The sequence below is a fragment of the Pyrus communis genome, chromosome 8 (genome assembly GCF_041283825.1).
Source record: "Pyrus communis isolate YQ-2024b chromosome 8, ASM4128382v1, whole genome shotgun sequence".
Classification (NCBI taxonomy): Eukaryota; Viridiplantae; Streptophyta; class Magnoliopsida; order Rosales; family Rosaceae; genus Pyrus; species Pyrus communis.
The window spans coordinates 18,135,620-18,149,652 of record NC_142572.1 but is presented as its reverse complement, the minus strand read 5'-3'; the positions used below and the strand labels follow the sequence as shown (position 1 = coordinate 18,149,652).

General features: G+C 35.2%; 1 protein-coding gene across 8 annotated transcripts; it reads left to right on the top strand.

Moving 5' to 3' along the window:
- Positions 1–1,097: 1,097 nt before the first annotated feature.
- On the top strand, positions 1,098–13,109 carry LOC137717344 (putative disease resistance protein At4g27220). 8 transcript variants are annotated; one of them, XM_068456674.2, is made up of 9 exons: positions 1,098–1,637; positions 2,807–2,985; positions 3,454–3,570; positions 4,158–4,254; positions 4,825–4,905; positions 7,973–10,350; positions 10,646–11,011; positions 11,146–11,808; positions 11,929–13,109. In XM_068456674.2, exons 6-9 carry the CDS (start codon positions 7,975–7,977, stop codon positions 12,733–12,735), a joined length of 4,212 nt encoding a protein of 1,403 aa, XP_068312775.2. In that variant the 5' UTR covers positions 1,098–1,637; positions 2,807–2,985; positions 3,454–3,570; positions 4,158–4,254; positions 4,825–4,905; positions 7,973–7,974; the 3' UTR covers positions 12,736–13,109. The 8 variants fall into 8 exon arrangements, with proteins under 8 accessions (XP_068312775.2, XP_068312776.2, XP_068312772.2 ...); XM_068456675.2 differs by having other exon boundaries at positions 7,970–10,350; XM_068456671.2 differs by having other exon boundaries at positions 4,158–4,307; positions 7,970–10,350.
- The last annotated feature ends 924 nt before the right edge of the window (positions 13,110–14,033 follow it).

Genomic DNA, 14,033 nt, shown 5'->3' with positions numbered 1-14,033 from the left:
ACTGCAAGAAAGACTCTGAAAAGCAGACATATACATAATAAGTGATTATAGCAGCCTGAATCATCCCTCTATATATAGATGGCTTCCTAAAATGTCGCAGAAAATTGAGTTTATTTGGCTACATTGGAACCGATTGTTTCTATTCTTGTATACCCATTTAGAATCCCGAGAAGTTGACCGAAGTTTTAGGTCTAGGCATATAATTGCAGTTTCTTAATTTTGGACTGTAGAATTTTTTTTTTTCTTTTTTTTGTTGAATTTATCATATTCAATCTCATCCCGTTAAATTTAATATTTTTATAAATTTTAAATTAAATAATTTTGAATTAAGACCGTTAGATCAACTAATAATGCAGATAAATACGGCCCGATCAAAAAAATAATGCAATTGGGATTGCACATGGGCGACCGGCAACCCATCGGGCTGGACCCCACTTCCCCTCAACCGTTCCCTTTTTTCTTTATTATTTTTCTTCAACTTTTGAAGAAATTTTTTATTGTGATGAGAACATAAGTGATACATTATGTATCAGTGAAAAATTTTATTTTATAAGTTATTAATTTTTTAAAATATATATCTCACTATTTATATAATAACACGTGATGTACTATCTCGTAAATGATAAAATCTCTCCAACTTTTGGCGAGTTTCCTTCACTCTTGGCCAGTCATGCGCGTTTCCATACCTTCTCTACAGTTTACACGCGTCCATCATCTTTTTTCTTTTTCTTAGTTGTTGTGCCGAGGCTGCCCTCCAGCTGGATCTCTGGAAGTTTCCTCTGATTTCTATCACCCATCCAATCTATCTGACTATGCACTCCACTGATTTTGCTCCACCTGCTGACCACCCATTTCGATTCCTGATCCAAAAGATAATAACAAAATAATGAATAACAGCATGTAGGCATGCATGATCTTAGGCCTAGTTAGGTGGCTTTGCATTCGAACACCTTCTTTGAATAATAAAATGTTAAAATAATTCCAATTATTCGGAAGATAATTATTATAATTATGTTAATCATAATAATATAAATACTTGAAAAGACATTTTATGCCCTCTCATTCCACGCGTCTGTCATCTTTTTCCTTTTTCTTCGTTGTTGTGCCCTCCAGTTGGACCTTTGGAATTTTCCTTTGGCTTTTATCGGAATTGGATTCTCTTCTGAGCTCGGAATTGGATTCTCTCCTTAGCACAAACTCAGAAGCTTGTTGATGGTTTGTTGAATTTTGATTCAACGATTGTAAACAGAGAATTTCTTTAAAAATTATAATAATTATAATTCTTAAATCAAAATCCAACGATTAGCAAGCTCCTGAGCTTGTGTACATAAAGAGAATCCAATTCCGTTTCTATCACCCGTCCAATCCATCTGACTTATCATTGCACTCCCACCAATTCCTCTCTCCCTCCCTCCCACGCGTCATTTACTCTCTTATTACACTCAGACTCCCCCATCTCCCAATACGGTCATTCTCTCTCATACCATCTGTCCCCCTCTGCAACTCTCCTTCTCCCTCTCGGCAAAACCGAGAACTACCACCGTATCACCTCCAAACACCACCCAAACTCACCCAAAAGCGAAGGGGTCAAGGCGGTGGAGAAGTGTGTTAATGGTTTTGTGTTCTTCTTGATAATTGTATGTGTCTATGCCCTCATGATATTATGAATTTATGACATATCACGGGATTGTTTGTGATATGATTATATACATAATAATAAAGATAATAGTTCATATTTTTAGTAAGGTTTAATGGTTCTATGTTTTTACGATGAATTGTCTAGTGTTAGGAGGGTATATTCAATTGAGAATTTGAAAGATTTTAATGAATTTTATAAATTCAAGTATTTTTATAGAGTTAATTGATTTGTAGAGTTTTTATATAAATTTTAATTCAATTATCTCAAAATTTCATAAGAAGATGTAAGATTTGTGTATACTTAAAATTCTCTCAAATTCTCTCAAATTCCTCAACTTTTTCAAATTCTTTAAAATTAATTTCTTAATTTCTGATTGAATACACTTAGAATGATATAATTTTTTTTTTAAATCTTAATTGAATACTACTGAATTTCAAAGAATTTTAATAATCCATCTTAAAATCATAATTGAATACATGTTCAATTTCATATAATCACTTAAAAATTTAATTGAATACCCCTAAATTACATATTTGATCGTCCTCTAATCAAGATAATCTAATGTGTAGAACAAAGCAAAATCCATTGAAAAAAATGTCATCAAATTCGATTTCAATTAATTAATATTTTACTATAATAGTTACCAATCTATTTGTCCTGAGGTATTTCATCTTTTCTATACAAATTTACCAATATAATTTTAGGAAAATTAATGAAAAGAACTTGAAAACTTTGAATTTTAATGATAAGGACAAAATAAAAAGTAAAATGAATAGTATTATGATTGACTTTTTAGTGTAAAAATATGGTTTTTCGTTAAAGTGAACAGTACCGCAAGTTTTTCGTTAAAATTCCTTATAATTTTATCATTCTCAACTCACTTGATGATTAAGTTTAGAAAAATGTGTTTTCACCATGTTTTGATAGAAAATTATACTAATAAAAATCATCTAATCTAACAGTCTAAAATTAAAAAAGTGTGTGAAAAGTAAAAGAATTTATATGTTAAGTATATCATTGTGTTGTTCCACCGTGCATTAGTTTTAGTAAATAAGATAGATATTTAATCTGCTTTAATTTGTATTTAATAGAAATAATTGTTTTGATAAGTGTGAAATATATTGTCTGCATGCTTAATAACAAATTATTTGCTTTTTTTGGTGCCAGCTATTCTCAACTCCATTGGTAGTGACACACAACAACAATTATGTGCTCCAAATGTTTGCAAATTCAAGAACACTGAAGCAAATTATTCTCTCCATAGTGCTCAAGTCGCTGACAGCTGGCATGCTAATGCTATTTTCCAACAAAACTTTATTTAAACTATTTTTTTAAACATACACAAGGTGATTGCTAGTGTTGTTGTGTAACACTAATCTGGGAATTTCACATTTTCTCCTTCTTTCGATTCTTTTTTGGGAAAAGGAACCCTTCGGATCCATTAGGTGATGATCGTATAGATCCTCACATCCCAGCCGTTTATTATGTAATAGGTGATTAATTTTCGTCAAATATTATTTGTGTTTAATTTAAAATGATAAAAGTTAAATAATTTATAACTGCACGATACACGATAAACGGTTGAAATGTAAAAATTCTTATGATCTCCACATAATAAATCAGGAGGAGATCCTTTTCCTTCTTTTTGTAACTTCATGTGCCGTTTGGGGCTGAAGTATATAATAGTATAAAAATTGAAGATATTTCTAAAAAAAAAAAAATTATCATTTATCATTCCTTTCATCAGATATGCTTTTTGTCATTATTACAAGTTTCAATTTTTTGGAACTTATGGATAATTTTTTTTTTTAAAGGACAACTGGTGGCAAGTCATAGTTATTCATTCATTTTGGGAACCGAAAAGATTCACATAAGCATTTCAACCTCTTATCGCCACAATCAAGCAGACTCACCAGCTATATCAACATTGAGTAACTTATTTGACTTTAGTTTTCCTAGCCTAGTGAATATGTTAATTACTGCATTCTCTGCCTTTTTTTTGTTTCTTTTAAAAAAAATTGTTTTCTTATGAATTAAAATAAATAAAAATCTGAGAATAGAAATTTAGAAAGAATGAGTGTAAATATAGAACCCATATTATTCATTGTATGTAAAAATTGATTAAAAAACTACGAATGTATCAATACATTAAATGAGTCATCAACTTTCACCAAATCAATAACTTACAACTAAGAATGTGAGTAAATTTTGGTATAGGTGTTATACAAGTGTTGTTTTACAACAACTGTATGTAAGTCTATTTTACTTGAGATTATAACATAAAAAACACACATCTATGGAGTTTGTTTTGTTTAAATTTGAGAGTGCGATTTTTAGATTTATAAATATCAAAATTTTAATATTTTTTTTGGGTTCAATTTTTTAATTCAGATTATCTTGTACATTCTGATGAGAGAGTGAGTTGAAATTATGATTTGTTTTTTTTTCATTGTAAATAGGCAAAAGTTGGTTCAAGCTTGAATTAACAGTTATATCTTTTCAAATTCCATGTTTGTAGATAATAATGATGCCTCATACAACGTTCACTATCTAGCTAAGAATGTTGGTGGTGGTGAAGTCCTGCTGAATTGCTGAAAAAACGTCCTCTCCAATTGGTACAAAACCCGACTCCAATCCACACAACAATAAAATAAATAAATAAAACTAGGTAACCCTACTCTACCATTTTTTTTCTTTGTAGTATAATTCTATTGTCATATAAATTTGCTTCATGTGTTTCAATATTTTTATTTCCTTTCCTAGGATGCTTCCTTAACAATCAACAAATATTGGACAAAAGCTTTTAGCGTTGAAGCAAAATATTTTTGCCTAATTTGGCAAACTCTTTGCATCTTCGAAACACGATATCTCTTACAATTTTTAATCTCCCGGCAACTCGCAGGCATAACTTTATAGGCCATCCTAATTGGTGACCTGCATTTTTTTTTAATTGACCTTAGTGAAGTACACAATTTTACATGCAGTTTAGGGCCCATTTGATAACCTAGTTTTAGAGTACACAAGTTGTTAAATTAGAAGAAGAATATAAAACTTAGTGCTTTTAGATTTCTTAGTTGTTTTTGCTTTTGGTTAGCAAATTGCAATTCTATCCAAAAGAACTTTGCAAGAAAGAAAGAAATTATTACTCCTCCTTCTTACTTCATTAGCTTATTCTTAATTTACAGAACAACCGATTTGCATTGGTGCTCCAAGGAACGTAAATATTGAAGATCAACTCACTTCATCCATAACCAATAGAGCTAAGGGTACGTTATTTAATTATAACCGTATTTGATTTGAGTTGGACTCTTGGATCTCATTTATGGCATTTGGTTTGCTTCCAAATATGGTGCCATGCAAGCTTGTACTTTTCAGTCAGTGTATTGATTATGTATCGTGTTTATGTTAAATCTGCAATAGTTTAGTGTACATAAGTGAAGAAATCTTGAAAAAGAATGAAGAACAAATAAGAGAATTTTAGAGATGAAATGCTTGAGCTAATAATAGCAGCTCAACATCCTTCATACAATTTTATCTCTTCTCCTTCACTACCAAACAAAGACAATTACTCTGAACCCTTCAATCTAAAAAAACTAATTTGGTGCATACACTCGTCTAATGAAACCAAGTCCACACCTAGTTCACTAACAACAAAGTAACACTAGCAGCTACATAACACTAGCCTAATGGAATTCAAGCAAACAAACACAAACAAATTTCTTGTGTTCCAAGTTGTAGGATCAAAACCAAATCTCATTTAGCTCCAACATTCCCTTCTAAATGGATTATGCTTTGACTCCAAGTAGTCCTCTCAAATAAACAAATATGTTTTTAGGCAGAGTTTTGCTGAAAATATCTGTAGTCTAATCTTCAAACTTGCAGTACAACAACTCAATTGTGTTTTCCAGCAATGCCCCTAGGATGAAATGAAATTTTCTTTTAATGTGTTTAGTCTTCTGATGGAACACATGATTTTTAGTCTTGGTTATTGCATAGTTGTTGTCACACATGAACGGTGTGGCATCCAATTGCATTTCCCGAAAATCATTCAGAACAAATCTTAGCCATATAGCTCGAAATGTTGCTTTAGCAGCACTCGCATACTCAGCTTCTGTGATGGACAGTGCAAAACTTTGTTGCTTGACTGAAGCCCAAGAAAATATCCCATATCCAAATGTAAAGACATAACCTGAGGTAGTTCTTATATCATCCTCACTTCCACCCCAGTCACTATTACAAAAGCCAGTTAGATCTGCATTTTCACTTTGTATACTTGAGTCCAAAATCCAAGGTTCATGAGATGTATCTGAGGACCCTTTTTGCAATTTCCATGTGAATCTTTGTTATACTATGCATAAATCTTGATAGTAGGTTTGCTACAAACATGATATCAACTTTTGTTGCTGTCAAATAGAGTAGACTGCCAACAATTTTCTTGTACAAATTCTCATCGGTAACTTCAGTTCCATCATTTTTACACTTTTTCATTTGTAATCAATGGGGTAGTAACTGACTTGCATCATTTCCTTCCAAATTTCTCAAGTAAGGTCTGTGCATATTTTTGCTGATGTATGAAAATACTACTGGATTCTGGAATCACTCCAATTCCCAGAAAGTAATGAAGAAATCCCAAATTAGTCATTTCGTAATGCTTCATCATATCCTCTATGAGTTCAGAAATCATAGCTTCATTGCTTCCAGTGAACACCGCATCATCGATATAGATAAACACAATTAGCTTTTCTGAGCCTTTTCCCGTCTTTGTATAAATTGTTGCCTCACTTGAACTTTTTCTAAAACCTCTCTTGCTGAAGTAGTAGTCAAGTTCACTATACCAAGACCTTGGTGCTTACTTCAGTCCATACAGTGCCTACCTCAATTTGAACAACTTCTCATCTTTATTTGGAACCACAAAACCTTATTCCAATATGCTATTGAGAAAAGCTGAATTTATGTGTGGCCAAAGCAATTAAAGTCCTAATAGTGTCCAACCTTGCCATTAGAGCAAAGGTTTCATTGAAATTCATTCCAGGTTGTTGGAAATAACCCTTAGCAACTAGTCTTACATTGTTCTTTTGTACAAAGCCATCTAGATTCAATTTGGTCTTATAGATGCCTTTCACACCTATCACTAGTTTGTTCCTTGGTCTATTCACAAGTTCCCAAGTTGAGTTTTTCTCAATCATACAATTCCATCGTTCATTGCCTTCTGCCAAGATTGGTCATTCTCAACTTCTTCAAAGCTTTCAGGTTCCACTATACGATAGTTGCAGGTTGCATAAATCTCACTCAACCTCCTCATTCTTAATGAAGTTGATCCTAAGGGAGAGTCTTGCACTTCTAGGTCCTCTAGTGTTGAACTTAAACGTTGGGGAGACTAAATTTCAGACACAATTTCACTCTCAATTTGTGTTTCACATTCCACTTCATCAAGTCTAAGTGGTACTAAGATGATATCTTCAATCTTTTTATCCCAATTCCTAACAGCGTCTTTATTAATTATGACATCCCTCAAAATAATCACCTTGTAAGTTTCAAGGTTGAAAAATCTATACCCTTTCTCTTAACTCCTATATCCCACATAGATGCATTTCGTGGTGTTGTCTTCAAGTTTGTGTCTCAATTGTGTTGGCATCTGTGCATAACAAATAGAACACCCTTGGATGCTTCACACCAAGTTTCCTACCACTAAATGCTTCAAAAGGATTCATTTTATCAAGTGTCTTTATTGGATATCTGTTGAGAAGATAGACTACTGTTTTAACTGCCTCACTCCAAAATGAATGTGGCATCGCCGTCTAATTTTTCCTCTCTGTAATACCATTCTACTATGATGAGTAAGCAACAGTTAGTTGTTTCTGTAGTCCTATATCCTCACATAACTCCTTGAACTCAATTGAGGTATATTCGCCACCTCTACCACTTCTAAGCTTTTTTATTTTTAGTCCATGTTGTAGTTCAACCATTGCTTTGAACTTTTTGAAAACAAAAACGCTACTCTTACCACATAATTTTACCTTAACTTGTATCATTTCTTTAATAGAGATAAAAACCAATTGTGTTACTGGGCCCCACTTTATTAAAACGTAATTAATATTCAAAAATTACAATTAAATGCCAAAAAACTAGAGTTAGTTTCTAATCTTAGACAATGTTTTCTTCAAAAAGTAATCTTTTTCAAGAAGTGGAATAGAATTTTCCGTTTTTCATAATACGCTTTGAAATGTACTGTGTTTATTTATAAGTTGTTGAAAGATTACTCCTAAGTCAATTAGAAAAGCAAAGTATTTCTTGAGCTCCTTTTTTTCTAATTTATTTTGTATTCATCAGCAGGCATGGAGATTGTTAATCAAATTGTCGAAAAAGTTGCCGAGTATGCAGTTGAACCAGCTATACGCCAAGTGGGTTACCTACTTCACTGCAAAAGAAACCTCGAGAGTCTACAGACTCAAGTGAACGAATTGAGTGCCGCTAGAGAGCGGCTAGAGCGCGAGGTTGTTGGAGCTGAAGAAAAAGGTGAAAAAATCCACACTGACGTCCTGAACTGGCGGAAAAGCGTGGTTGAGATCACCGAGAAGGCGAACGAATTATGCAAGCCTGATACGCAAGCAAAGATGAGCTGTCTCCGTGGGGTTTGTCCAAATCCGGTGCTCCGTTACAAGCTAGGCAGGAGATCAACAAAGTTGGAGCAGGCGGTTGTTGAGCTCTACGCAAGAAGAGATTTCGCTATCATTTCGTACAATGTCCGCCCACAAGAGGTATCCATGGTTTCTCACAAACAGTATGAGGTATTTGATTCGCGGACTTCAATTGTAAAGGAAATCATGGATGAACTGAGAATTCCTAATACCGACCTGATTTTGGTGTATGGTATTGGAGGCGTGGGGAAGACCACACTGGTTGAAGAAGTCCTTAGGCAAGCTGTAAAAGAAAAGTTATTTGCTGATGCGGTTATGGTAAGAAGTGTGCAAAATCCGGACCTTGAAGGAATTCAAAAAGAAATTGCCAGAAAGTTAGGTATGGAAGTTTATGAAAGCGAAACTATGTCAGACAGAGCACTTCGTCTGTGTAACAGGATAAAAGCCAAGAAAGTTCTTGTAATTTTAGACAACATTTGGGAAAGCATTGACTTGCAGAGTGTAGGACTTCCTTGTCTGCCGACTTGTAGAATACTGTTGACATCCAGAACTCGAAAATTGCTATCCTCAGAGAAGCGGTTGCAAAAAGACTTTGCGCTTCAAGTTTTAAATGAGGAAGAAGCTTGGCGTTTATTTGAGACGAAGGCAGGTGGTGTTGTTAAAAATCCCAACATACAAACTATGGCAACTGAAGTAGCCAAAAAATGCGGAGGTTTGCCAGTTTTGGTTGTCACAGTCGCAAGCTCTATAAGAAATAGAAGTACTTTACCAGTATGGAGGGATGGCTTGAGATGCCTAAAAGTGTTTGACAACGAACACTCAAGCGAACAAGAAGCATACTCGGCTTTAGAGTGGAGTTACAATCAATTGGATGATCAAAAGCTTAAGCCCCTATTCTTGATATGTGGAATTTTGGTACGTCTTGGGGGAGCCTATGCTACTTTGACAAACTTGTTGAAATATACAATTGGTTTGGGTTTGTTTAATAGCATTGACTCAGTGGAGCACGCACAATATGCATTGCACTCGTGGATTGAAGAGCTTAAGGATTCTTGTCTGTTACTCGAATCCGAGGATAATACATCATTCACAATGCATGATATGGTACGCGATGTTGCCATCTCGATTGCATCCAAAGGCCAACGTGCCTTATTAAGAACATATGGAGATGAGTTGAAGGAATGGCCAAACAATAAGGATTTTTTGGAAAATTGCACAATGATCTCTTTGCCTTGCAAAAACAAGCCTAGGCTTCCTGAAGTTTTGAAATGCCAACAACTGGAGTTTTTTCATTTGCAATATGATGGTGACTTGCTTGAAATCCCAGGTAACTTTTTTGAGGAGATGAGAAAGCTTAAAGTTATGGATTTTACCAATGTGCATATTTGGTCGTTACCTCCATCTCTTCTGCTCCTAGAAAATCTTCGTACATTGTGTTTGGATCAATGCGTGTTGGGAGACATAACTCTAGTCGGACAGCTATCGCAACTAGAAATTCTCAGCTTTATATATTCCAAGCTTAAAGAGTTGCCGAAAGAAATAGGGAAATTGACTCGTCTTCGACTACTCGATTTAAGCTGGTGCTCTGAACTCAAAGTGATTTCACCTAATGTTATATCAAGTTTGAAAAGTCTAGAAGACTTGAGAATGAAAAACAGCTTCACCGGATGGGTGCCAGAAGGAGTCACCGGAGAAAGAAGTAACGCTAGCATTTTGGAACTGAAGGACTTGCCTCGTTTAGCTGCATTAAGCATACATGTTCCAGATGCTAGCAGTATTCCGACGGACTTGTTCACAGACAAGTTAAAAAGATACCAAATACTAATCGGCACTGCGCCAAAATGGGACGATGTGGATGAAACCCTCAATACATTGAAGCTCCACCTCCCAACTGGCTGTGAATTGGACCATGGTCTAGAAATGTTGTTGAAGAGATCATGTGAAGATTTGTACTTGGATGGGTCGGAGGGAGCTGATAATGTTGTGTACCACTCAGGTAGTGAAGATTTTCAACAACTCAAGCATCTCCATGTGAAAAACAATGCCCAATTTACACATATCATTACTGAGGAGGTATGCCTTTGGTGTCATTCTTTCCCATTTATGCCATTAGTACTTCTTATTTATTTATTTATTTATTTGAGCGATATAATTTACAAAGAAACATGAAACAAGCACCATAGAACTTCTAGATTTTGTCTGGCTAAATTTACATATATTTGATCATTTGAAGTGGTTCAGTTTTATCCAGTGCGTATTGAGAAATATCTATTGGTATAATTTTTTCATCTAAAGATACTATTTGACTAGATAATAACAATTAATGTGAGTTCTCTTCTCTTAAAAATGGAATGTACAAATACTGCAGGTTGTGTTGCCGAACTTAACAAGCTTGGTGGTGGATCAATGTACTGGTTTAACTTTTGTGTTATCGTCTCCCATGGCTAGGAATCTTGTACAACTTAAAAAACTAGAGATAACCGGATGTGAATCAATGGAAGAGATAGTTTCAACAAAAGAATATGGTGAAGAAAAAACGGATGGCATGTTTTGTAAGCTACAACATATGAAGCTAAGAGATCTTCCAAAACTCTCTAGATTCTGCTCAGTAAGTTGTAATGTCCAGTTTCCATCTTTGGAGAGTTTGAAATTGAAGAATTGTACAGAACTGAAGGGATTTGTCTTTGAACCTAAACTTGAGACTGAAGAACTATACTTTCTTTTTGACGACAAGGTAAAATTATTATACTATTGTTTCTCTTTTATTGATCATTATTCTTATGTCTAATATATTCACTTCGACCAAAAAAAAAAAAAAAAAAAAAAAAAAAAAATAGAATTTAACAATTTTGTATAATTCGAATACAGGTAGGGTTTCCAAAGTTGGAGATATTGTCCATCTTTAGGCTATCTACTTTGACTACAGTATGGCACAACCAACTTGCTCCAGACTCTTTCTACAAACTTAGAGATGTTGAAGTTATCGAATGCCATAGTCTAATAAGCATCTTTACACCTAGCATTGCAGGAAGATTGAATGCTTTAGGAAGTTTATTGATAAGTTCGTGCAGTTGTTTAGAGGTGGTTTTTGAGATCGAAGAAACACCTTACACCTCTACGACTCAGTTGAAAATGTCTGGTTGTGAAAATCTAGATTCGGTATTTATAGATGACTGTAAGAGTTTGAAATATATTTTTCCATGCTCAGTGGCTAGAGGTCTTCAGCAACTACGAGAGCTAAAAGTGAAGTTCTGTTCTGGAGTGGAGGAAATAATTTCCAAGGAAGAGGGACTAGAAATGATGCCGAAGTTTGTGTTTCCAAAATCAACAAATATTGAATTTATCTGTCTAGCCCAACTTAAGAGCTTCTATCCAGGAATGCATGCTTCCGAATGGCCGCTACTCGAACAAGTGGATGTGAAGGAATGTGGTAAATTGGACATTTTTGCCTCTGAAATTTCAAGTTTCCAGAAGCATGAGTTTGGAGGTCTTTACACTCCAATTAAACACTCTCTGTTCTTAATTGACAAGGTAAAAATACATTACATAATTTTCTTAAACGAAAGTTAGCTTTTCAAGCTAGTTCATAGAAAAAATCTCCTTCTGTCGTTATTTTTGTCGTTTATCATTCATGCGTTGGCAATATTGCAGGATGTATCATTCCCCAACTTGGAAAACATGAACTTAGGCAGAGACATGGAGATATGGTGTGGTCCATCCTCATCACAGTTGTTTAGGAAACTAAAATCGTTGGTGTTTGAGTACTCCGACCAGAAAGTTTCTTTATTTGAGAATAGTGTACATCCAGATGTGACCTTCCCACATTTAAGTGTTTTGAAGCTTAAGGAAATGCGGAAGTTGAGGCATCTACACAACGAGAATTTCCCAGGGGCAGACCCAGTTTTTCCAAACTTGAAAGTTCTACATGTGGTTGCTTGTGCTGCATTGAAGGATCCGGTGTTATCTGCTATTCCCTTCAAGAATTTAACAACTTTGGAAGTAGTTGGTTGTCATAGATTGAAATATTTGACAACTTACACTATAGCCAAAACTTTAAAGCGGCTAAGAGAAATGACGGTTGGGCATTGTAAAAGAATGAGAGGAATAGGGGCAACGACATCAGATGCAGATGATGCAGAAAATGATGGTGAGATTTGTTTTAGCCAGTTGCAAAGTTTGAAACTTTACTCTCTACCACGTCTGCAAGATTTCTTCTCTGGAAATTGCATTGTCAAATTCCGATCCTTGAAAACCGTACATATATACAAATGCCCTGAGTTGAAGATTAACTGCCTTGAGTGGAAGAGTTCCCCAGAACTAGGAGTGCAGATAACAGAGGAGGTAGTACGAGATTATTATTGGTGTCGCAAGGACGACGACGACGACAATGAAGGTGATGCAGATGGTGGTCTTGGTGATGGTAATGAATCTAATGATGATGTTTACGGTAGATGGTGATGATATTTCTGATGACGGAAGCTATGAAGATTCTAATGGCGATAGTGATGGTGATGCAGATATTGATGATGGGGGGTGGTGGTCGTCGTGGTGGTGATGACAATGCTACACTTAGCATATATGAAAGCAATAGTTTTCTTCTTAACGAGAAATTTTTCATAGGGACGGGAATACAAATGGTATACCACATGTTTAAATAGAAGTGGTGAGAAATTTTATTTTTTAAGTTATTAACTTTTTAGCACACATATCCCACCATTTGTATAATGACACGTGGTGTATCATCCCGTGTACCGGTCATACTGAAATTTTCTCCTTGGTAACATGTTTGTTATTTTTATCTGTAAAGGTAATTGGTTTTGGGTTTTACAAAACACAATTTTCTCCCATAATTTTTATTCACTTTTTTAATTGAGGGATTCATGTTGAGACACCCATGCTGAAGTACAAGAATTTACCTCCAATCAAGAGGCTAATCACAGTATGACACGTGTCAATGTCTGAATAAAACTCCTAGAGCCCCACATCGACTGTGCACGAAAGCCGGAGACTTCTCAACTATAAAAGAAGATCACATTAGAGCTTGCTAATGATGATTATGCTTAGACCATTGTGTCATGTAAACTCTATATTATTATTGAAAAATCATCTACCTTCGCGGACGTAGCCCAACTTAGATGACCGGAGTAACCGTGCAAAGGTCATAAACTTGACACTTTACTTTGTTCCAAAGTATCTCCAATTTTGTGCATCAAGATTTGGCGTCGTTTGTGGGAAACGACACTTATTCATACTCTCATCAGCTTTGTCAAGCTAGTATCCATTGTTTGGACACTCTTCTTTGATCATGTATCCCTCTCCAACATGGGGAGCCAAGGAAGCCACAACACCCAGAACGACACCCCTCTCGTGTCTAGCGTGAGGCAGTGACTGAAGGAAAGAAAGAAAGTTGCTCTTCAAGCTAAGTTCGAGGAGTTGAAAGCTTAGAACAACAAATAGTAATCAGGAGTGAGATCCTCTATGAACAACATGGGACGCTCTTTGAGATGTTCCACGAGATTTGACATACCTTGTCTTACGACCCTAGCCTAATTAAACCCTAGCCATCACATGGGCCTTCACATGAGTAGCTAAAGGACCAAAACAATATGGGCAGACAAAATAGAAGGCCCGAATAAAATTAAGCCACAAAATTCAACAGTGGATTGCATGTTGGGAGGCGTCCACCCATCTTGGAAGGCTCTTCCACAATTAAGGTTTTCTTTTTTTCTTGGCTAAGCCAAACATGTTTGTTTTCA

Bases quoted from the DNA above. Each gene is read 5' to 3' on its own strand.
- LOC137717344 (XM_068456674.2), top strand. From the start codon at position 7,975: ATGGAGATTGTTAATCAAATTGTCGAAAAAGTTGCCGAGTATGCAGTT. The intron at 10,351-10,645 runs GTATGCCTTTGG...CAAATACTGCAG, and splicing joins CACATATCATTACTGAGGAG to GTTGTGTTGCCGAACTTAAC. The intron at 11,809-11,928 runs GTAAAAATACAT...GCAATATTGCAG, and splicing joins CTCTGTTCTTAATTGACAAG to GATGTATCATTCCCCAACTT.